The sequence below is a fragment of the Astyanax mexicanus genome, unplaced genomic scaffold (genome assembly GCF_023375975.1).
Source record: "Astyanax mexicanus isolate ESR-SI-001 unplaced genomic scaffold, AstMex3_surface scaffold_40, whole genome shotgun sequence".
Lineage (NCBI taxonomy): Eukaryota > Metazoa > Chordata > Actinopteri > Characiformes > Acestrorhamphidae > Astyanax > Astyanax mexicanus.
Genome location: NW_026040050.1, coordinates 320001 through 346460, shown reverse-complemented (window position 1 = coordinate 346460; position 26460 = coordinate 320001). Strand labels below are relative to the sequence as shown.

At 39.9% G+C, this 26460-nt stretch overlaps 1 protein-coding gene across 2 annotated transcripts in view; it reads left to right on the top strand.

The window, feature by feature from the left end:
* The window catches only part of celf6 (CUGBP Elav-like family member 6), a 260186-nt gene that overhangs the window by 194891 nt on the left and 38835 nt on the right, over positions 1–26460 (top strand). For both annotated transcript variants that reach the window (XM_049473607.1, XM_049473606.1), the window contains exons 4-5: positions 3007–3135; positions 16123–16202. In XM_049473607.1, the coding sequence (XP_049329564.1) occupies positions 3007–3135; positions 16123–16202 (209 nt within the window). The remainder of the gene's footprint in view (positions 1–3006; positions 3136–16122; positions 16203–26460) is intronic.

The following is a 26460-nucleotide window of genomic DNA, read 5'->3' as shown; positions in this document are numbered from 1 at the left end:
CTTAACCCTTAATCAACCCTAAAATCTAACCCTACACCTTACCCTAACTTTAACCTTTAATCAACCCTAAAATCTAACCCTACACCTAACCCTAACCTTAACCCTTAATCAATCCTAAAATCTAACCCTAACCTTAACCCTTAATCAACCCTAAAATCTAACCCTACACCTAACCCTAACCTTAACCCTTAATCAACCCTAAAATCAAACCCTACACCTAACCCCAACCTTAACCATTAATCAACCCTAAAATCTAACCCTACACCTAACCCTAACCTTAACCCTTAATCAACCCTAAAATCTAACCCTACACCTAACCCTATCCTTAACCCTTAATCAACCCTAAAATCTAACCCTACACCTAACCCTAACATTAACCCTTAATCAACCCTAAAATCTAACCCTACACTTAACCCTTAATCAACCATAAAATCTAACCCTACACCTAACCCTAACCTTAACCCTTAATCAACCCTAAAATCTAACCCTACACCTAACCCTAACCTTAACCCTTAATCAACCATAAAATCTAACCCTACACCTAACCCTAACCCTTAATCAACCCTAAAATCTTACCCTACACCTAACCCTAACTTTAACCCTTAATCAACCCTAAAATCTAACCCTACACCTAACCCTAACCTTAACCCTTAATCAACCCTAAAATCTAACCCTACACCTAACCCTAACCTTAACCCTTAATCAACCCTAAAATCTAACCCTACACCTAACCCTAACCTGAACCCTTAATCAACCCTAAAATCTAACCCTACATCTAACCCTAACCTTAACCCTTAATCAACCCTAAAATCTAACCCTACACCTAACCCTAGCCTTAACCCTTAATCAACCCTAAAATCTAACCCTACACCTTACCCTAACTTTAACCTTTAATCAACCCTAAAATCTAACCCTACACCTAACCCTAACCTTAACCCTTAATCAACCCTAAAATCTAACCCTACACCTAACCCTAACCTTAACCCTTAATCAACCCTAAAATCTAACCCTACACGTAACCTTAATCATTAATCAACCCTAAAATCTAACCCTAACTTTAACCCTTAATCAACCCTAAAATCTAACTCTACACCTAACCTTAATCAATCCTAAACCTAAATCCAATGCTAAATTGTTAAGGTTAGAGTTTGGATTAGAGTTGGATGTTGGGTTATATTCAATAGAGAATCATTTACTTTCACCTTTTAGTTCAGTTGCATTTATTAGACATGCTGTTTAATGTTAGTTGAGTGTCAGTTGAGCATCATCAAATGGACCATCCATGTGGTGTTACCATTTAATGACACAAGATAGCTAATGCTAACTAGCTGTGTAAACAGAAGCTGTAAGCGCCTCCTTAATTAACGAGAGAGACAGTCTCGGTTCTGCTGCAGCCCGGCTTTAGCTCTGCCTGTGGGCGGACCTGAGCCGAGGTGGGCGAGGCTATGAACTCACTGGTTGACGTCAACTTTCCTGATCAACTCTTATTTCTGAGGAGACTTTAAGGGGAGCCAGATTCTTGCAGGGAGACTTTGACAAGAACCAAACTGTACTAGTTAGATGACAGGGTTAACTGATGCTCATAGAGGCCCCACCTCACAAAAGGATCTTCTGCTTCTGGACAAAAAGTATTTGTGCCAAACAGCCCCAGGAGAGAGAGATCACTTGAAAAAAAAATATCAGTTTTTCTGATTTTACTATTCATAGGTTTATGTTTGAGTAAAAATAACATTTTTGTTTTATTCTCTAAACTATTAAAACATTTCTCTCAATTTCCAAATAAAAAAATGTCATTTAGATCTTTTATTTGCCATATATTTAGTGGAATAACCCTGATTCTTTATCACAGCTGTCATGCATCTTAGCCCACTCTCCACCAGTCTTTTACACTGCTTTTGGATAACTTTATGCCTTTACACCTGGGTGCAAAACTTTAAGCAGTTCAGCTTTGTTTGGTGGTTTGTGATCATCCATCTTCCTCTTGGTTACATGCTGAAGGTTTTCATTGGGTTCAGGTCTGGAGATTGTGCTGGTCATGACACTGTCTTGATCTGGTGGACTTTTAGCTTGATTGATCTACATGTGTGGAATTGAGCATTGTCCTGCAGGAAAAAAAAATATGTGGCTTGATTCATACGTCTTTCGAGAAGATCATCATCAATCCTTCATCCAATTTCACTCTGTCTAACTATAAGGCTGAAAATTGGACTCATCAGAGAAGATGATCTTACTCCAGTTCTTGATTCCAATTCTAAGGCTTCTCATTGATAAAAGGCTTTTTTATAGCTTTACATGACCTGAGCCCTGCTGCTAGGAGCCTGTTACAAACTGTTCTTTTCATGCACTTCAACCCAGCTGCCATCTGCCATTCTTTTTGTAGGTCACTTTATGTAATCCTGTGGTTGCTGACTGAAATTCGAATATGTTTATAGCCAATCTCCAGACCTGAACCTCACTGACAACCTCTGGAATGTAATCAAGAGGAAGTGAATTTTTGAATTTTTGCACCAGGAGTGACATAAGATCACCTAAAAGCAGTGTGGAAGACTGGTGGAGAGCATGCCAAGACACATTAAAGCTGAGATAAAAAAACAGAGACAAAACATTCATATTGTTGTTTCTAAATGAATATGAACCTATTCTCTTTGCATTATTTGAGGTCTAAAAACATATATTCTTTATTGCTTCAAATTGAAATATTTTTATTTGAAATTTGGTGGAAATGTTGTCAGTAGTTCACAGAATAAAACAAAATGTTATTTTTACTCAAACATATACCTATAAATAGTAAAATCTGAGAAACTGATCATTTTGAAGTGGTCTCTTATTTTTTTCCGGAGCTGTATTTGACAACAGTGCTCTATAATTATATATATATATATATATATATATATATATATATATATATATATATATATATATATATATCAAATTTTACCATTTATCTTCCTATATTTCTCTCTCTCTCTCTCTCTCTCTCTCTCTCTGTCTCTCTCTGTCTCTCAGAAGACCGGAAGCTGTTTGTAGGGATGTTGGGGAAGCAGCAGAGTGAGGAGGACGTGCGCCGGCTGTTTGAGGCGTTTGGGCAGATTGAGGAGTGCACCGTGCTCCGGGGGCCTGATGGGGCCAGTAAGGGTCAGCACTTACACACCTCCCTCTCTGCCTCTTCAACTCCATCTCTCTCTCTCGCTTTCTTTCACACCTTTACAGCTCTCTCTCTTTCTTCATTGTGTCATGGAGACATTCCATTTTGGAGTTGTTCTTTGTCCTTCCATTTCCCTCTATTACTTTTCGATATGTCTCGCTCGGGGTGTACACCACTGCACTGTGCCCAGTGTGAAACCCATAAGAACCAGTTTAGGCACCCCTGATCATTTGCATTATTTTCCTTTATAATAAATCATAGGTTGATCAGATCAGCAATTTCAGTTAAATATATCATATAGCAGATGAACACAGTGATATTTGTTTTAGATGTGTTTTAGAAGTTTGTAGGATTTACAGAAAGTCTGCAATAATGCTTTAAACTAAATTAAGCAGGTGCATAAATTTCGGCCCCAACAGAAAAATAACATCAATATTTAGTAGATCCTTGTTTTGCAGAAATAACAGCCTCTAAACTCTTCCTACAGCTTCCAATGAGAGTCTGGTTGAAGCTTCTGGTTGAAGGTATTTTGGATCATTCCTCTTTATAAATCATCTCCAGTTCAGTCAGGTTTGATTCAGGTTTCTGATCATGAACAGCAGCTTTAAATCACACCACAGATTTATAATAATATTCAGATCTGGAGACTGAGATTTAATGCTTTAGTAGAGTTTAGTGTTTAGTGTTTAGGGTCGTTGTCTTGTTGAAGTATTCAGCCCCAGCGCTTTAACTTCAACTTTCTCACTGATTCTTCAACATTGTTCTGAAGAATCTGCTGATATTGACTGGAATCCATGAGACCCTCAACTTTAACAAGATTCCAGTACCTGCACTGATCACACAGCCCCACAGCATGATGAACCACCACCAGATTTTACTGTGGGGAGCAGTACAGTGTTTGTGTTGGAATGCTGTGTTATTTTTCCTCCATGCATAAATAACCGTCCTCCAAATAACTCAATTTAAGATACATCCATCCACACACAGAACCTTATTCCAAAATATCCAAAGCTTTAGTTTTAGCTTTACCTAAAGTGACTCTGTTTGTGGCGTTTGATCAGAAAAGGCTTCTTCTGCATTAATTTTCTCTCTCATACAGCCTCTCCTTGTGTAAAGTGAGCTGAATAGTGAATAGTGAACGATGCACAGTTACTCCATCTGCAGTAAGATGATGATGTAGGTGTGTGGAGCTGGTCTGGAGGTCTGTGGGTTCACTATGACTGTTCTCTCCATCCTTCTCCTCTGATTATCTGAGATTTTTCTTGTTGTGTCACTTCAGCTCTTAACTAGAACTGTGTCTGTGGTTCTTCCATTTCCTCACTCTGTTCCTCACAGTGGAAACTGCAGCTGAAATCTCTGAGATTATTCAGCTTTTTATATCCTTCCTCTAAACCGTGATGTTCAACAGTCTTTGATTTCAGGTCATTTGAGAGTTTAAGTGTTTTAAGGCTCCCATGTTGCCGCTCTTTAGAGAAGATGAGAAAAAGAGGAGAAAACTTGTAATTGGCTCCTTAACCCTTTCTCATAATTCTCAGGATTTACCTGTGTATGTAGGTCAAGGGTCAATGAGCTTGTTAAACATATTTTATGTTTCAATAATTAGCGTTGATTTAAATCAGTAAAACGACAAGGGTGCCCAAATTAATGCACCTGCCCAATTTAGTTTAAAGAATTATTGCACACTTTCTGTAAATCCTATAAACTTCATTTCACTTCTCAAATATCTCTGTGCTCATCTGCTATATGATCTACAGTAACTGTATTTGCTGATCCCAACAACCAAGGATTTAAAAAGAAAAATTATGAAAATCAGGGATGCCCAAACTTTCTCATACCACAGTACATGATGATTGGTTGGTAGAAGGACATGCGTCAGATGCTGATGTGTTGCCAATCTGTGTTACCTTTCTAGGTTTTCTACTATGTTGTTTAATGGGTGATAACAGTCTGATAGATAAGAGTCTGAAACATAAAAAGGCATGATCAATACAAACTGAGACCAGCTCTTTTAGACTGGACAAATTTCCATTTTCTCTGGTTAGAGAAGGTTAATCTGGTTCAGACCGAACTGAACGTTCAGAGATCCAGGTGTAAGAGTACCCTTAAATTGAACTCAATTAAAAAAGGCTTTTATCTGAAAGTAATTAATTATGCTTATCCTATTCAGTTTCATATATTCAGTGCATTAGCACTTTCATGCCACCTGACACCACCATCTCTCTCTCTCTCTCTCTCTCTCTCTCTCTCTCTCTCACCTATTCATTCTTTTCCTCAGTGCACACCTGCCTTTCACAGTTTCACTGTCTCACCTTCCCTTTCTGTCTCCACACTCTAATTTCCCCTCCTCTGCTCTTCTTCTCCTCATCCTCTCTCTCTCTCTCTCTCTCTCGGCTCTAGCTCAACACAAACACCTACTCATTCTCTTCCTTCCTTGCTCTCTTTGTTCTCTCCTTTCTGCAGCTCTGTAAGAAGTTTTCTGTTTTGACACTTACTTTGCAGTTTGACAGGGAAGAATTCCAGTAATACACAACCTGCAGTAACAGGAGTTAGAGTGGAGCACTGACTGGATTCTTTCCTGCCTTTTTTTTGGCTGATTCTCACATTTAAACAGCAGCTTTACTTTACCCACTGAGAGCGTCCCACCTCCTCTCTGTCTCCTCCTTAATCTGTGTAGATTCTGAGTCTCCTGCCAGGTTAAAACTCCCTGTTTTAAACTCTGAGCCATTTTCCCTCCTACATGCTATCAGTGAACACGGGCATAATCTGAAGCCCTGAGATAATCAGGGAGGGGGTGTCAGAATGCACTCTGATTAAGACAATAGCCCAAATTTAGCCACCTATAGGTGAGCCGTCAGCCGTGCATAGTGCAGCCTGATTTAGGGCGTGTCAGTGTGTCTTCACTATCGTAATGACAGGAAAAGTACACCTTGCGTGTCTTGAAACATGCAAAAGGCATGTGCTAATTCTTGAAAATGTACTTTTATTATTCTTTACCTAATTTGAACTTTCAGTAAAGTATACTTAAGTATACGGACCCTTTCACAATGGTACAGACAGTTACTCCATCAAAAGTAGGATAAACTCTTTTTAATCCCCTCAATTTCAGAATAAATAATGAATGAGCAGGTATCCCAATACTTTTGTCTATATCGAGTAAATAATGAAAGAAGCTAAATGTGTTCATGAGGACATGAAACTATGTTTCCTGATTCAGCTGGAAAAACTATGCAGCCAAAAATTTACTAATGGAAATGGAATCACAAATACTTATATTATTATTATATTAATTAAAAGATACTTAACATTTAATAGAAGTTCTAAAAGTTATGCAGCAATTATTCTTTATGGTTGATAATATCTTTACACAGTGTAAAGGACAGCTGGCATATCTAACATATCGAACACAAAATATATTCAGTGTTTTCTCATATTAATTGTTATAATTAATTCATTTCCTTTTCATGTTATCAAAGACATACAGTTTTCTTTACCAAATTTACCATATCAAATTAAAACTGATAATATTAGCAAACTTGTGTAGATAACTGATCTGAAAAAAATTCAGTTAATTGAAGTCAGAAGGGATTTTAGGAGGCGCCTGGTCTCAGAACATACAGGCTGTAGTGAGTTTGAAAGTGTTCCTCCACGAATCTGCACAGGGATTCATTTGCCATTCACTAAAGTTGAAAATAACACAGATACGTTTAATGGCTTGTAATATAGCAGCGAATTCTGGCATGAACTCTGCGCTGCAGGTTTTCATTTCCCAAAATGTGTCATAACGTGATCATCATATCGCTTAGGGCTTCTCATGCGTTTAATGACGATCATATTGCAGATTTTTATGGCAAGCGTAGCCAGGTTGGCTATTTCATACACCAACTGTCGTTTTCACACAGCCGAGAGAGAAGAGTTTCAGAAAGAAGGAGGAGGACTGGAGTGAGTGAGGTGATCTCTGGCCTGCAGGCGAACACTGACTGACTGATACTCAGAATCTCACTGGAGAATATCGGGATCGTAGTGAACAAACAGAACGCTGAAAACGGTGCAGAAAACGGATGGTCTCTGCTGTTTTATGTTTTGATGCTTTATGTAGATATTGTATGCAGATACAGAAGTTTTACAGTGGCTTGCAAAAAAATTCATACCCCTTGAACTTTGTTTTGTCACCTTGTAACCACAAATGCAAATGTATTTTATCGAGATTTTAAGTGATAGACAGACACAACATATTGTATAAGTGTGAATGTGTGTGACATTTTTTTATCAAATAAAAATCTGAAAAGTGTGACGTGCAAAAGTATTCATCCCCCTATATCAATACTTAGTAGAGCCACCATTCGCTTTACTTTACAGCTGAACGTGCTTTGGGGTTTGTCTCTACCAGCTTTGTGCATCTAGAGACTGAGATTTTTAAGATTTAAGACTGGATCATTCTAACACATGAATATGCTTTGATCTAAAGCATTCCACTGCAGCTCTGTTTAGCTGTATGTTTAGGGTCATCGTCTTGCTGGAAGGTAAATTCCAGTCTGGAAATTTTCTTCCAGGATTGTTCTGTATTTATCTCAATCCATCTTCCCATCAACTCTGACCAGCTTCCTAAATCTGTCCCTGCTGAAGAAAAAAAAGCGTATCTACAGCATGATGCTGCCACCACCATGTTTCACAGTGAGGATGGTGTGTTCAGGGTGATGAGCAGTGTTACTTTTCCTGCCTATATAGTGCTTTGTATTTAGGTCAGAAAGTTCAACATTGGTCTCCTCTGACCACAGAACCTTCTGTCACATGTTTGCTGCAACTGCAAACGGCAGCTTATGTTTCTTTTAACAATGGATTTCTTCTTGACACTCTTCCATAAAGGCCAGATTTATGGAGCAAATGACTTATGATAGTTGTTCTGTATACAGATTCTCCCACCTGAGTCCTTCAGAGTGATCATGGATCTCTTTGCTGCTTCTCTGATCAGTGCTCTCCTTGCTTGATCTGTCTGTTTTGTGTGGATATTGGCCATGTCTTGGGAGGTTTGTATAAACAGGTGTAGAATACTTTTTAGAATTCACAATTACGCAATATTTGGGTTTGTCTTTCACTAAAAATCTCGATTAAATAAATAAGTTTGTGGTTGTGGTTATAAGGTGACAAAAAATGGAAAAGTTCAAGGGGTATGACTGTTTGAAGACTAAAGCGAGTGACTCTACTGTTCTGTTCTACAGTGGAAGTTTGTTCCACCACCTTGGTCCTGCAGCACAGAGAAGAGTCTGGATGTTTGTTTTCTGTGTGTCTCAGCTGTACTGGAAGCTCTAAGAGAACTGGATTTGACCATCAGTTCCATCAAGTATGAAGGAGCTGGTCTGTTTTTGGCTTTGTAGGCCAGCGTCAGGGTTTTGAATCTGATGCGAGCAGCATCAGGCTTCTTGTTTCTGCCAATTAAGTGACCAGTAAGTTCTCAAAGTAGATTTACTCAAACAAGAAGATTAAAATACTCTTTAATCACTTAATTTTTTTTTTTTTAATTAATAAAATACTGGACATCGGTACAGGGATTAGACAAGCTGTGTGTTTGGGTATACATTTGCACATTTGTATCAGCAATCAGATCAGCATATGAATTAAAAAAGAGTAAAGAGTAAAAAGAGTGATTTTATTGCATGTATTTGGGAATGCTGGGGGTAAACGGAGATGGGCTATTCTACAAAAGCCTAGTACTTGTTATCATGACTAACTACAGCCCAAGTTTATTTGACACTGAACTTTTCCTTTAAAGTAACTGAATGCATTCAGAAGTGTCTACAAGCTTTTGGAGATATTATGTGTCTGTGTATTTGGATATGTGTGTGTGTGTGTGTGTGTGTGATCCCGCACAGTCTTTAAGAATCTTGTGGTAGTAAATGGTTCTGGCAGTGTGCAGCAGTAAGGGCCGGCTTCCAGGAATTTAAATCAGCCCCCCCCATCCCCCCACCCCCCCGTTAGAAACAGACGGGCTGCACGGACCATAACGCTTTTCTTTTGTCCCAGTGTTGATGTAGATTCATATGGCTCCCAGCCTGTTAGCGTCCCCAGACCCAGTAAAAATGGCCAAGCGGTTTAATATCCACATCTCTCCCCGCGGGCCGCGAGTCTCCGGAGCTGAATAGAGTTCAGGCCTGTCAGAAATAATAGAGATATGGCTTTTAGTTCTGTAATTATGATGTGTTATACATGTCATCCATTCAAACAGACCGAATTCATGCATGAATATTATTTTCTCTGCACATTCAAAAGGGAGCATGGAAACCTCTCAGCTAAAAGCTGTCCAATCTTTTCTTCTTTTCTCATTCTTCTTTTCACATCCTCCCTTCTCCTTTTTCTCCACCGAGCACAAAGGCCTCAAATTTGCACTATAATTTCTGAGTCCCTCATCACTTCCATTTCATTGGAGATCTTCAGCTCCTGGCTCTCGGTAATTCTGTTCTTTCTGGGTCAGGGAAAAGAGGGTGTGAAACGGCTCTGTATGATCCATATGTTCAGAAAGTATCTCTATTTTTGTCAGTTTTTAGTTTACTACATAATTTGAACACACAAACTGTCCCTTACAGTGAGTCATAATTTCTTAATGATTAAACCATAGGAAATGTGATCACAGGACAGAGAATCAGAGAAAAAACACTGAACGTATAATACAGAACCTCCAGTGAACGTGGAGCTGGAGGAGGAAGAAACACTGGGGGAGAAACCAAGACTCAGATTTTCAATACCTTATATTATTACATATACTCATGTACTGTTACATGTACTATCAATATTAATATATAAGGGGGGGGGGGGGCATCTTCCTCTGGTCACACAACTTATAAATAATGCTAAAAAGTTATTCTACATCCACACAGGTCTAATATATTTAGGTGTATAGCTACACTAGCAGTGAAAGCAGTAAGAAAAATCCTAGTTAGAGTTGATGTAAGCTTAGGTGTAATCTGTAGTGGAGAGTAAGATGGTCGATGAGCAGCTGATCTGTGGTGGTGGTGGAGAAGAGTTGACTTCAGAAACTTCCATCAGTCTGGCCGGACAGGAGACGCGAGAGCCTGAGGGTCCAACATCAATATCGGGTCAGACAGGTGGGCAGTCAGTAACTCGGAGGAAAGCAGAGAGATGGAATTAGTTTTACTGGATTTATGTAAAATAGAGAATATAAAACATTATCAGAGTGTGGCTAATGACTCCGGCAGATCTGAATAAAACAGCCTAACTAAAGGCAGAGAGCCAGAAGGTAACATAGACACGGAGGCTCCCTGAAACACTGGCATCCACCCACTCCACCCTCCACAAACCTGAGTGACCGTGTGCAGTGGGAGAACAGCAGCACCAGCATCTCAGTTTACCCACAATTCCCTCTGTCCATGAACCCCTGGAATCATTAATTATCAAAAGTTAAACTGAAATGAATAAATATGAAATATTTTAAACAGTTTCCATACTGTAACAGTTTTGGATTTGACAGCATGAACTCCATATTCAGTTTAAAGTGTTATGAATGCGAGTGAAGAAGGGCATTATCAGGCTGAAAATTATTTATAAAATGTAACAGAAGGCTCCGAGTGGTCCAGCGGAATAAGGTGCTTCCACTATGTTCAGGAGTTTACTGGTTCGAATCCTGGTCATGTAGGTTGCCATTGGCTACTGGAGACCTGAGAGAGCACAATTGGTCTTGCTCTCTCTGGTGAGTACAGTAGATGGCGTTCTCTCCTCACATCATTTCAAAGGGTGATGTGGATCAGCACAAGGCTGCATCTGTGAGCTGATGTATCAGAACCGAGTCGTTGTGCTTTCCTCCGAGCGTTAGCGCTGTGATGCTATTCGGGGCGTTGGCTGACTTCATATGTATCAGAGGAAGCATGTGTTAGTCTTCACCCTGCTAGTGTGTTGGGGCATCATTAGTGATAGGGGGAGTCCTAATGAGTGGGTTGGGTGATTGGCCTTGTAAATTTAAGAGAAAATGAGATAAAAATTATACAAATAAATTAAAGATAACAGAAACAATAAAACTACTCAAACTGCACTGATTGTAGAATGTGAACCTTGTGCTCTCAGTGCAGCTGACTGGAGTCCCGCTCATGGTTTCAGGTCACAGAGGTGGGACCATTGCAATGCTTGTTAGATGGATGTTTGTGCTGGACCATGTAACATTACCTCCTCCCTGCACAAAGCCAAGGGCCTGCGGGTCTCAGAGCAGCGCAGCATCTCCTCTTCTTTCCACTCTAAAGGTTAAACTCGCTTTGTTCCTTCAAACAGAGACATGCATTCAGGATGGCACCCAGCAGGCTAACTCATTTAGGGTCACAGAGGAAAAAGAAGAGTTTCCATCTCCATCTGCAGAAGACAGGGACGTTTGGTTAGAGGGCTTTTGAGACAAATTGTTCAGGACCACAGGAGAAATCAGAGGCGTTTCTGTCTCAGTGGACACACACTTCTCTTTGTATCAGACTTGGATTAGCCTCAGTGTTGCTAACACAGATATGTGATTTACAAATCATCAGCATTAGCACTTTTATATTTATAAAAGGGATTTCACTAGTATACAGATCAGTCCTGGAGTCTAGAGTTTTGCTGTTCTTTCTAACCTAAAAAGGAATTCAGTAGATTTTTCTATATTTCAATTTAAAGTAAATTAAATACCCAATCAGATTTGGTCAGAGTGGTGCTGATAGCCTTTTTATATTCCAATTAAAATGGCCTGTAATATAATAAAGTGGTCAATTAATAAACCAGTTGTATAAACCAGTCCACCAATCCACAGTCAGACAGATTGTGCATAAATGGAGAAAATTCAAAACCATCTATACCCTCACCAGGAGTGCTGGTGCTGTGCAGAAAAGTAACACTGCTGCACATATGCTGCACACTATACCAATCAATCAATCAAACTTTATTTAAACTGGGAGTACATTGAAGGTGGCCTTCTTTTACAATGTAGCCGAGCATTTACACAGGGAAGAGATTGAATTTTTTTTTATAAAATAAATAAATAATAATAATAAAAAAACAGCATTTTAATAAAATAATAATAATAATGTGAAAAAAAATTAAGAGTAAAAAAGATAAAAAAGAATTTAAGAGTAGGAATCATAAAATCATATGTAAAACAAATCAAAGGTAATAAAACAAATAAATGAATAGATAAATAAATAAAATGAATCACATAAAATAGTGAAATGAAAACTAAAAACAGGTAAAACAGTGGCAATTTTAAAATAATTGAGTGACACCAGTGAGCTGAGCTTTAGAGTTTTCTGTAGTAAATATATATGCAGCACCAATCCACCAATGTCAGAGCACAGCTGGCTCTTAAAGTGAATAGCAAGTGACACACTGACTGGTTTATTTCACATTACACCCAAAACACAGCCATGATTAAGTAAGAGAATTAGTACGACTTGAGCATGTTTCGAGCTGAGCAAGGTGTACTTTTCCCATCGTTATGATAGCAAAGATACACTAACACGCCCTAAATCAAGCTGCTCAGTGTGTGGTTGACGGCTCGCTTACATTTCGCTAAAATATGGCCCTAAGATACATAAAGGCATAATGCACTGTGCTTTTGCCTTATATGAAAGATACAGTAAATAACAAAAAATATACTACACATATACTTCAATAATAGAAATACCCAGAGACTGTAAAAAAAGATGGACGCCGTGTCGTTGTTTCCATTCATTTAATGGAAATGAAGCAAAAATCTTCCTCCATGTTGGCGATCCTGAAACCCGAGTCTGAGTCGCAGTAGAGACCAGAGGAGGGAGAAAGACTGTGGAGAGACCGCCTACTCATTTACATAACCCCGCCCCTGAGGGCTGCCTCCACAGAGCTCATACAGTCTATGGTCCCACACATACAGTTATTGGTCCCGCCCCGGCTAGGTGTAACCCAGCCCTTTTACAATAACCACACCTTTTTAAATAGAGCTAAATAACGTTTTAAAGAATAAATTCTGTGGGGATATAAAAATGTAACAATATAAGCAGAGGTTACACTAGCTGCTGCATTTAAATAAAGGAGGTAGAATTACAGTATATTAGAAATAAACGTGATTGAAAGTTGTTCTGTTTTAACATTGAAACCTATGGGGATGGGTGGGGTTACACAGCTTTCTGAAACCGAACAGCAGGGGGCGCCCGACCTGTGGTGCCTTCACTTTTGAGAGACGATGCTCTGTCCAGCTATACACAGTTTATGGAAATACCAATCCTATTTCTCATAGCTTTAATTCCATACTTTTAGGAGTAACTGTGTACTGAGGGCTCAATCTCACACCTCGCCTACAAGGAGAGTCATTCTCACACATCTGCATGAAAGCAGATGTGCTTCATAAAAAGAATGTGAGGACAAACCGGGGTGTTCCAGTTTAAAATGACATGCTAATCATATGCTAAATACAGATGCTGATTCACCACTTCCTCTCGCATCTCAAAATTTTATTTCACATGGCTCACGTCCTCGTCTGCACTCCGGTCTGCATTTGTTCTACTCCGTTTAGATTAAAGTGATTAAAGCAGTTTATTTCTTGCCACTGTCGCTCACTGAGGGTTCTGTGTTCCCTGTTTCATGTTCAGTGTTTTGTCTGATTTTCGGTCCTGTTACCATATTTCTGTAAAGCTGCTTGGCAACAACACATTTTGTAACACATACTGATTTACGTATTGACGTAAGTGGTTCTCACTTTAGAGATCAACTTTTTTTTACAGATATTTCTCCTAAAATAGCATTTGACACAATTCTGGGATTGAATGTTACAGCTCTGTTTATTCATCAATTTTATCTGTACTTTATTTGTTGAAATAAACCAATCTAATCAGTTTGTGCATGAATTAGAGTTAAATAAATGTTCACAAAAATGTCATAGCTATTACAAATATAAGCAATAGTGTACATATATAGATAAAGAAATAATAATAAAAACAAATTTCCAAATTAATTAAAAATTAGTAAATTACGGGCCCCATGTTACACTCTGCACAAGGCACATCGCAATGTTCATTGCTATCCTTAACCCCGTCAACAGTTTATTTTTACGGCTTCCATCTGCATCGTTTAAATAGCAGCAGTTCTTGTGAATGTATTTACGCTGAGGAGTGTGGTGGTCTGGAAGTGAGGTGTGCTCAGGTAAATTTCTGGTGTATTGCTATCTTAGCGAATGAAAACACAGGTGCGGCAGTGACATATTAAAACCCTGACAACAGAAAAAAAAAACTGTTAGCTGGTGTGCCGTTTTACAGGCATGCAGTATTTAGGCAATAATACACAAGAGGGAGTGCAATCACGTGTAATATTGGCCTGCGGCCTCGTGCCTACGACTGCAGCACAGCAGTGCCAATATTACACATTATAGCATGAACCTCGAGTTTATTATTATTGCGATTATACCACAGTTCCATTATCACTGTTTATTATAAGATCCTGAGTTAATGAGGTTGAGAAAATATGATCATGAAATCACTATCCACAGTGTTGTTACTTTAATACTTTAATTTAATCTACCAATATCTGATTCAGTATAGTTTCAGTACTGATTCAGACTGCAATTGCCCTTCAGTCTCGAGAAGTCTCAGGAAGACACAGCCGTCGTGATGATATAAAAACCTACAGCGCACATAAACACCTAAATGTCTTAATAAGCAAACAGCAGTGGAGACATGTGCAGCCTCCTGGCTGTATGCACATTACCATAATGTGTATTTACCGTAACAGGTTGACAGATGAAACTTTATGCAGGCTTCTCGTTAACAGCCTCATTTGTTAACATTAGACGTGTCCCTGTGTGAACTTTCACGCTGAGGTATCCAGGCTCTCCCTGAGGCGCGAGAGCTGAGGTTGGTTTATGTTCAGTGGAGGATTGTGATGTAACGCTGTATCAATACGAACGTGCTGCCTTCCTACAGCCTCAATTATTCACCAGGAATACAATGATAACGCACTTGCTTATAAATTTCAAAAGAAATCTAGATTTCTTTTGCAAACTGTTCAGAATAACCATCTCAATGAATTCACTGTCTCAAAGGTTATCGTTATTTTTTTTCTTTTAATGTAAATTGCCATAGTGGAGATATGTGGTTTGTTGTGACATTGACAATATGCAGTGTGTGCCTGTACTGTGTGTGTGTGTGTGTGTGTGTGTGTGTTGCATCTCTGAGTGACGCACTGTTCCCGCCTGTGGGTCCTACAAATGGAAATACTGTATATGAAGAAATCTAATTGCTTTATTAAGTTTAAAAAGGCATCAGCAGGGTTTTGAGACGTATCTCATCCTGCTTGATCATATGAGTGCAGTTTAATCATCACTCATAAACTGCACAGCAGCTTCTGATAATATTTAAATGAACTATAATTCCTGTGGTATTTTGATAGTTTTGCAGTGATCGCTCTCTCTGAGTAACTCGATCAGAGGAAATCCTGCGTATCCCTTCGATACAGAGCTTGTTTATTCCTTCATTAGATATGAAGATAAGTGGGAGGCATAAGACTGAAAACTATTTTAGCACTGTGTGAGTAAAGCTTCCTTTCTGCTTAAATTCACACTTTTGCGTCGACAGGGTCTGAAAGACGGATTATATTACTGCGCTTTTGTCATCGTAATCTCCATTATAAGAGACTGCACACAGATCAGTGTGTGTAAATATTAAACGGATTAATAAACACAAACAGGGCTCTCAGTGGAGAATGTGTGAGTGTGTGTGTGAGAGAGAGAGAGAGAGAGAGAGAGAGAGAATAAGAGAGAGAGAGAGAGAGAGAGAGAGAGAGAGAGACGGCCATGCTGCTCCAAGCAGCTTTAATACATTCAGCACAATTATACAGATTTATTCAGATTGCTGCAGCCAGCACACACTCACTGCCGGAATATATTAACAGAGCCGATAACATGAAAACAATGGTAATGAATGTATTTGCCCCATTGGAAGGATAGCTTGCTAACACTGCCCCCCTCTCTTCTTCTTTCTCTCCAGGCTGTGCCTTTGTGAAGTTTTCCAGCCATGCAGAAGCGCAGGCAGCCATCAATACCCTCCATGGTGGACAGACCATGCCGGTGAGTTCAGCAGAAACACACACACTGCTAAACACACAGTGAGATATTAGAGTGTGAGCAGTGCTTTTAGAGGCGTTTTCACACCAGCAATATCTGATCCAGTTAAAACAGACTCTGGATTGTTAACACTCTTGGTGCAAAAACAGTAATTAGACTTGGGTGCGGAGCAAAACAACCGTACTGAGTCCTGTAAAAGGAGTTGTTCTGTTTCCAGTTACAAACAATGTTCAGGAGAGGTTCTTTTGTGCTGCAAATTTGATCTGGTTTTGGACCAGCCTAACTATTAGATTAGTGCTGGGCGGTATGGCCAAAAATGAATATCACTGTAATTTTCAAGATTCTGGCAGTATTTTATAATGATTTTTTATTATTATTTTTTGCATGACTGGGCTTTAATATAGGTTTGTGATTTACTGTACTGTTAGGGGTACATATAATATAAAACATTAAGTCTTTAAATTTAGCCATTGATTAGTATTGGGTTTACTTTGTCCCAAAAAATGACACAGTATATGAAGAAATCAGACTTTATCAGCAAAAAACAGCTGAAGAATGTAAACAATAGACCTTAAAAAGCATATGCCAATTTTTTTTAACACAACTTTCTTTACAAAATATTTAAAATATTTCAATAAGTCCATAAACATTCAAGTATTCAAAGAGATATTTCTCGAAAGCTCTTTTGCACAAGTAAGACGCACTTTTAATATAAATTTGTCAGAAGCCATTCAAGTTAACTTGAATGATGAAAGCATAATAGTAATGTACTTTTAATATATTTTAAATAAGTACATACATTTATATTTAACTTAAAAGTACTAATAATTATATATTTTTCTCACCAAGGCAAATCTTAAATACCATATCCTGCCACAGTTGAGGTGAAAGTAAATGCCTCTGCAGATAATAGCTTAAATTAGTGCTGGGCGATATGGGAAAAATCATATATCACAATATAATTTTTTTTATATCACGATAACAATATATATATCATGATATACCACATTTAAGTATGTTTTTAGTTATTCTTCGAAAAATATGATAAAATAATATAATTGCATATTTTTTTCCAACTTTATTTCAAAGTGACATTAAACCAAACTTTCACAAATTACTACCTTTTAGTGCAGCAATATATATGTATCAAATGAAAACAGATGAGGTAGATGCAGTAGCATTTTTTTTTTTTTAAAAAAAAAACTATTCGTCTGCATTGTTCAGCTCTCATGAGTTTAATGTCACAAAGTCACATTATGAAGCTTTTTTTTGCGAAGATTACTTTATTATTACTTATATAAACCGAGTTTATGCAAAGTGCAGTACATTTCATCGTAGACTACTTTATATATTTGCACAGCGGTGCCACTACATACTTTTTGAGGTTTTTGAAGTGTATGTAAAAGATCCGGGGCTCAGCCCAGTTAAATATATTAGTTTATTATCTGATCAGTTGGATCCGGTGGAAAACATACAATTTTAGGGCAGAGACCAGGGTTAATAAACTTATTTAAACTAAGTATAGTACTAAATTCTGGCTATCCACAACATCCAGCTTCTAGCTAACTGGTTAGATAAATTAATTTTCGTTATCTATAGCTTACAGTAACTCTGCAATCCTAAATTAATAAAAACACAGAATTCATTTAAAAAATTAAATAGTTATTGTCTGATCAGGTACATCAGGGCAAGTAAAACATATGTAGTAGGGCGCTTCCCTACTAGCCCACCGTGCTCCGCAAAACCAGCAAGCTGATTGGCTGTTTCTCCTGAAAGGCGGAGCTTTATCCTTGAACTGACTCTGTGATTCGCCTGTCTCCTCATTAATAATTCAGCTGAGCTGAGTGAAACGATTCGGGGCTACTGGAAGCCCAGGCCAGGCGACGCCCCTGTGTATTATTATACATGATCAAACAACAGCTCTTACAGAAAATACCGGCTAGAAATAATTTCCCGGCATAGATTTGGCGCCCCCTCTAGTGCAGCGCTCCCCTATGCGTCGCATATGCTGCGTGTATTTGTGCGCCACTGTATTTGCTTGAATAATTGATTAAACTACTGTAGAAACAATATTTATCGTCAAATCGCACAGCGCTAGTTTGAAATGTGCAAAGAGGAAATCCCTCTGTTAAATAAACATAGGGTAAGATGTGTCACAAGGTCATGAGAAATCTGCGCTGTTCCTTTGCTCAGTATCTCTGACACATGTTGTTAACAACAGCTAAGCAAAACGGTGGATCCAAAACGGTAGAGAAAGGGATTCAGAGGGGGAGAGAGAGAGAGAGAGAGAGTGGATTGTGTGTGATGAGAGAGTGATAAGAGCGGGTACTGTGCCAGCTGCAGGAGCGGTCTCAGTGAGCGCTGGCTCAGTAGCAGCTGGCGTGTGTATTAGCGTACGTAAATATCACCTGGCCGCTGATATGTTTGACCATAATGAAGGGATTTAATGGAACAGAAAGAGCAGACGCAGACACAGAAGGGCACAGGGGATGGAGTTAGTCAGGGCTAGAAATCTCATTGGCTGTTGATTGCTTATGGATTGTTGAAGCATTCAGATTTGCTCCTCTGGAAACTTTATAAGAATTTATAAGATCCTACAAATCCGGCGCTTGCAAACATGTTCATACCCCTAGAACATTTTTACATTTTGTCACCTTACAACCACAAACTTACATGTATTTTAAAGAAATTTTCCGTGATAGATGAACACAAAGCAGCACATAATTATGAAGTGGAATAAAACTTTTAATCAATTAAAAATAAAAAAAAAGTGTGACATGCAAAAGTCTACAGCCCCCCTTTACTCTGAAAATACTCTGAAAAATAAAATGCAAACTGTTGCCTTCAGAAGTCACTTAATTATTTAATAGAGTCCAGCTCATTTAAACAGCTGTTCTGTAAAGGTCTCAGTGGTTTTTTAGAGAACACTAGTGAACAAACAGCATCATGAAGACCAAGAAAGTCCAGACCAAATAGATCAGAGACAGAGTTAAAGCAGGGTTAAATTATAAAAAACAAATCCCAAGCTTTGAGCATTCCAAGGATCACTGCACAATCCATCATCCAAAAATAGAAAAGTATTCTACACCTGTAAACCTATTAAGACAGAACACAGTAAACATGTGACAGAAGGTGCTGTGATCAGAAGAGGCCGATGCTGAACTTTTTGGCTCAAATGCAAAGCACTATGTGTGGCAGAAAAATAAAGATGCCCATCACCCTGAACACAGCAGCTCCACTGTGAAACGTGGTGGTGGCAGCATCATGCTGTAGAGATACTCAGCAGGAGCAGAGAAGCTGGTCAGAGTTGATGGGAAGATAAATGGAGATAAATACAGAGCAATCCTGAAAGAAAACCTGTTGAAGGCAACAAAAGACTTGCAGTTGTAATTGCAGAGAAAGTTGGATCCACTAAGTATTGGATACTAGTAATATAATACAGGAAATTGACAAATCCTGCACCTAACAGCTGGGGTTATGCATAGGGCTCAGCCAGGATCTACTACTCACTCAACTAACAACAATAGCAAAACCAACACAATCTGATACTGGCTCGACAAGAATCCAGAAGCACAGCCTAACACTATGTTCATGGTCCATTGCCTCAACTGCCAAGTAACAGACCTACCAAAAAATAACCAATGAACAAACAGAATCCCTCCTTAATCTAAGCTCACTTCCTTTAACTATGGCAACAACACACTTACCTAAGCACAATCACACACAATAAATCACATTATAAGTTGCGTGAGCAGAACACAGCAACCACTACCATCCGATACTGGCTCGACAAGAATCCAGAAGCATAGCGAACTATGTTCATGGTCCGTGCCTCAACTGCCAAGTACTCAGACGTCTACAAAAACTCATGAGACAAATTATTACAAGAGCAGGACCACACCAATCCCCTTCATCCAAACTCTAACACAAACTTCAGTGCAAGCTCTTCTCAGGGGTCATCAGGCAGGCACCTTCCTTCGTCAGTGTTTCGCTGAATTAGGCCCACGATACCTCCAGAAGGCTCAACAGTGAAGTCTGGCGTCCCAGACCCACCCCCCTCCAAGCCTGCTGTAGAAGTACAAACTCATTCCCTTCCCCACGTAGCCTCAGCCCTTCTGAACCACAACCACTGACTAGATCTTTCAGCTACATCTAACAACTCCAACACAAACTTCAGTGCAAGCTCTTCTCAGGGGTCATCAGGTAGGCACCTTCCTTCGTCAGTGTTTCGCTGAATTAGGCCCACGACACCTCCAGAAGGCTCAACAGTGAAGTCTGGCGTCCCAGACCCACCCCCCTCCAAGCCTGCTGTAGAAGCACAAACTCATTCCCTTCCCCACGTAGCCTCAGCCCTTCTGAACCACAACCACTGACTAGATCTTTCAGCTACATCTAACAACTCCAACACAAACTTCAGTGCAAGCTCTTCTCAGGGGTCATCAGGTAGGCACCTTCCTTCGTCAGTGTTTCGCTGAATTAGGCCCACGACACCTCCAGAAGGCTCAACAGTGAAGTCTGGCGTCCCAGACCCACCCCCCACCAAGCTTGCTGTAGAAGCACAAACTTCCCCACACAGCCTCAGCCCTTCTGAACCACAACCACTGACTAGATTTTTCAGCTACATCTGACAACTCCTTCACTACAGTCCTTAGCACACAACCTCTAATTCCGAATTCAGACAGCAGTCTTGTGGCAGACTTCGCATCGCAACAAAGCCTCTAGTACCTACCTCTACCGGTCTAATATACGCTTGCCACCCACGCTCTCTCACCTCAGCCACCAAGTCTGTATACTTCAGCCTTTTCCTTTCATAAGCTCCATCTACCTCGTCTTCAAACGGAACAGTCAGCTCTATAAAATACACTATCCGCTTACTTTCAGAGTACAACACTACATCCGGCCTCAAGGTTGTAACCAGAATGCACTCTGGGATCTGCAGTTTACTACCTACATCCACTAATAACTTCCAATCTCGTGCATTGGCCCACTTACCAGCAGTTTGCAAGCACTGTGCTGTTTCTCCACTATGCTGCCCCTCACGCACAAACGTGATTACCCTACTGCAACCTACCACGGGCATGTTATTAACTTCTAACCGTTTCTTATCAAGTGCACCTGCAAGAGATCTAAGTACCTGATTATGCCTCCATGTGTAGCGGCCCTGGGATAGACTCACCTTACATGCCGAAAAAATGTGCTTCAGCGTGCCACTTCCTGCACATAGCTTACAACTTGGATCCTCACCCACCCACTGAGCAAGGTTTTGTGGCGTTGGCAGAACATCATATGTAGCTCCCAAAAGAAACTTTATACGGCCTGTATCCAATCCCCATAACTCTCGCCAGGTGATTCTCCGCTTCTCTACACTTTCCCATCTCATCCACTGCCCCTGTTTACTCTGCCCTGCTGCTTTTGCCCTCCTTGCTTCCTCCTCCTGCTCACGAATAAACCCTGTAACCATACGCCTTTTCTCAGGTGATGTGGCCTTGCCGAATGCTTTCCAAGAATCACCTAAACCTAATCCTGCCCTCCCATTTTGCACCTGCCCCACAACATCCCTGTGCTCCAGTGCCCTCCTTGCGGCTTGAGTAGCTTCTCGAGCATTCCACTTTCTCCCAGACCTAGTCACTGGTGCTGTTGCTTTAACCAGCCCGTCTTTTGACCCTAACAACTGCATTTCACGTCCTACCTTAGCACATTTGAACTCCTCAACCAAGCTCGTCAACGGCAGTTCCAGCATCCCTCTCCCACACAATGCCACACTACTAAGGCAACGCGGCACCCCCAACCATGTCCTTATAGCCTTGCTCATAACCCTTTCTAACCTCTCAACCTCAGAAATCGGAATATCATAAACTGTAAGTGGCCACCTTAGACGAGGCAACAAACCAAACTGCAGACACCACAATTTTAATTTACCTGGCAGAAAAGACTTATCAATTCTATTAATGGCCTCCACCATTTCTGTCCTCAACCGTTCCACCTGGTCTTTATCATTCAGTGCTGCAGTATACCACCTACCTAAACTCTTAACTGGCTTTTCCAATATAGATGGTATGACTTCTCCCTCCATCATAAACCTTTCTTGTATCAATTTCCCTTTAACGATTGATACACTCCTAGACTTGCTCGGTTTAACTTTCATCCTAGCCAGCCTAAGATTATCATTTAACTTCCCTAGCAGTCGCCGGGTACATGGCACCGTGGTCGTTAATGTTGTCATATCGTCCATAAACGCCCTAACTGGTGGGAGCCGGGTGCCATCATGCAGCCTCTTCCCGCCTACGACCCACTTAGAAGCCCTAATAATCACCTCCATTGCCATCGTAAACGCTAGCGGTGAAATTGTACAACCTGCCATTATACCTATTTCCAGTCGTTGCCAAGATGTGACACACTCCCCTACACTAAAGCAAAACTGTATGTCTTCAAAATAGGCTTTAACTAACCTTGAAATCTCTTCTGGAACCCTAAAAAAATTGAATGCCTTCCACAACAATGCATGCGGTACCGAACCAAAAGCATTAGCCAGATCTAAAAACACCACATGTAGATCCTTTTTCTCGGCTCTTGCTGTTTGAATCTGATGCCAAATCATACTATTATGCTCTATGCAACCAGAAAAACCTGCAATTCCTGCCTTTTGTACAGACGTATCAATTAAATTATTTCTTTTCAGGTACGTTGCTAGTCTACGTGCAACCACACTAAAGAAGATCTTACCCTCCACATTCAACAAGCTTATGGGACGGAACTGATCAATAGCCACAGAATCCTTTTCTTTTGGGACAAGAACACCACCTGCTCTGCGCCACTCCTTTGGAATAATCCCCTTCTTCCACACTATAGCCATTAGTTTCCATAGAAACTTCAAAACATCTGGTGCACTTTTATATAATCTATATGGAACCCCATTTGGCCCTGGGGCAGAACCTGCCTTTGCAGCCTTCACCACCTCCTGAACCTCACTCCACCTAGGGGGGTTAACATCCATTTTCCACTCTATATCACTCTATATTCCACCCCTGCTCTCGCTGACTCCTGGGGTATTGCTTTTTTCTTTTTCAATGTAGCTTGCTTGGTTGCACACACATGGTTAACCATGGTGGCTGCTACCATAAATTGCCAGCCCATGGCAGCACCGTTAGGGTCTATTCCCTCTTGTCAGCTGTCTTTCCATGCTGTCACAGGGTCTTTCCTCTGTTGTCAACTGTTCTCTTCACAGCAGTCACTAGCTTAACTAGATATCAAGTAATATAATACAGGAAATTGACAAATCCTGCACCTAACAGCTGGGGTTATGCATAGGGCTCAGCCAGGATCTACTACTCACTCAACTAACAACAATAGCAAAACCAACACAATCTGATACTGGCTCGACAAGAATCCAGAAGCACAGCCTAACACTATGTTCATGGTCCATTGCCTCAACTGCCAAGTAACAGACCTACCAAAAAATAACCAATGAACAAACAGAATCCCTCCTTAATCTAAGCTCACTTCCTTTAACTATGGCAACAACACACTTACCTAAGCACAATCACACACAATAAATCACATTATAAGTTGCGTGAGCAGAACACAGCAACCACTACCATCCGATACTGGCTCGACAAGAATCCAGAAGCATAGCGAACTATGTTCATGGTCCGTGCCTCAACTGCCAAGTACTCAGACGTCTACAAAAACTCATGAGACAAATTATTACAAGAGCAGGACCACACCAATCCCCTTCATCCAAACTCTAACACAAACTTCACTGAATTGTAGGCTGAATACTTTTGTACATTATACTTAATACATTATAGTGTTAGAATATTTTTTTTAAATTTCAATAAAAATGGGGATGCCGAGTGGTCCAGCAATCTAAAGCGCTACCACTATGATCAGGAGATCGCTGGTTCGAATCCCGGTCATGCAGCTTGCCATCAGCAGGAGCCCTTAGAGAGCACATAACTAGCCTTGTTCTCTCTGGGTGGGTACAGTAGATGGTGCTCTTTCCTCTCACCACTTCTAGGGTGATATGGATCAGCACAAGGCTGCGTCTGTGAGCTGATGTATCGGAATCAAGTCGCTGCACTTTCCTCCAAGCAATGCTGCATCAGTAGCAGTTTGAAAAGAGGTGGTGGCTGGCTTAATATGTATCGGAGGTGTTAGTCTTCACCCTCCTTGTGTTGTGGCATCACTAGTGATGGGACAATTTGCCAAGCTAAATTGGGAAAAAAGTGAGAAATTTTTAATTAAATAAACAAAAAGTCTCAATAAAATACATTTAAGTGGTTGTAAGGTGACAAAATAAAAAGGGAAAAAGATATACGGGTGTATATATAATTTTTCAAGCCACTGTATTTGAACATGTTTACCGCGAGTCCAGACCATACACATCTTTTCAGACAGTCTAACTGTGGATACTCCACCTCCGTCCTCTTTTTTGGGCATCAAAAAACAGAATAAACAAATAATGAGACAAAAGAAAGAGTGTAGGCTAAAAATAAAGCAGAAATGTAGAAAATAACGGTGACTGTAGCCGAGAGTAGCAGGAGATGGTGAGCTGTTTGGGCCGTGGGCAGCAGTTGTGAGACACTGTGTTGATGGTTTCTGTGGAGCTGATGACAGGCACAGCTGAGACCCGGTGCAGAAACGTTACAGCCATAACTCACCACGGTCTAAAGCACAGCACTACTACACACTTTCTCTCTGTCTTACTGGAGATTTTATTTATATCAAATCAAATCTAATCTAATTTATTTTCAACTGATGTTGTCACAAAGCAGCTTTACAGAACAGAGAATCAGACAAAACATTGGACATAGAATACAGAACCACCAGTGAGCAACAGAGGCAAGAAAAACTCCCTCAGAGCTGAAAGAGGAAGAAACACAGGGAGGAACCAAGACTCACATATAAGGGGGACCATCTTACCACTGGTCAAACAGATTTTAAATTAATTAAAAAAAAAAGTCTTTATACATCCTCATAGCTTATACATTCAGATGTATAGCTACACCAGTAATGATATCTAATGGGTCTGTTAGATTAAGATAGACGTTTTCAATATTATGATAGTATAAAAATCAATTTGTATTTTTTGTATGCATATTGAAAAACTTAATATTTCATTCTTTTCTTTAGTACTTATTAATGTAAGGGTAATGTGCCATTATCTGTATCTGTAGTACTCATAAATATCTCTGTAAATCTCTATATTTGGTTTTGAAATGAAAGACATATGCTAATCTTGAAAAAAAAGTTTACACCTAATATTTAATGGTGTGGTTTAGGAATGATGAAATAATAAATTATGTAAACCAATAGGGTTGCAATACTTACACTGCCTGGATAAAAAAAAAAGTTGCCACCAAAAAAAAGGTTGCACACTTTAAAATTTAGTTTGACTGCATTTATTTTTGATTGCTGTACACATTCACTGTGACATTGTTTCAATAAGCTTCTGCAATGTCACAATGTTTCAATGCAGTGTTGCTGGATTCATTTTTACCAAGATCTTGCAGCAGCATTGATGATGGTAGAGTCTGACCACTGCACAAAGCAGCTCTTCTCCATCCAGCACATCCCAAAGATTCTCAATGAGGTTAAGATCTGGACTCTGTGGTGAACTCTCTCTCAATCCATGTGTGAAAATGATGATCTCATTCTCCCTGAACCCTGAACTCTTTCACAATTCCAGCTCCATGAATCCTGACATTGTTATCTTGGAATATGCTCGTGTTCATCAGGGAAGAAAAAATCCATTGCTGGAATAACCTGCTCTATATTCAGTATATTCAGGTGGTCAGCTGACCTCATTCTTTCAGCACATACTGTTGCTGAACCTAAACCTGCAGACCAACTGCAGCATCAAACCCACATCATTTACTTACTTACATCCAGGTGGAAACCTTTTTTTTTTTGGTCAGGCAGTGTATTGTATTGTGCTCTATTTCAGAGCTCAGTGAGGGAAAGTTTAGCTGAGGAAACCTTATTAAAAGGTTTAATGAGTAAATTTGATGAGTGAGCTGAGTTCACACTGGTGTGTGTGTGTGTGTGTGCATATCTGTGTGCCTGACTGAGATTGACTGATTTAAAAACTGCAGCACTGCTAATAAAATATTGTATCCATGCTGTAACAAATACACAGCCATGTATAAACCCCATATCCAGGTATCCAGCTATGTACGTATTGTGTTAACTCTGTTGTTGCAGATTAAGTAGTATTTGTAAAACAGCCAAAGCTTTTTATTGCAGATTTGTCACGGTAGTT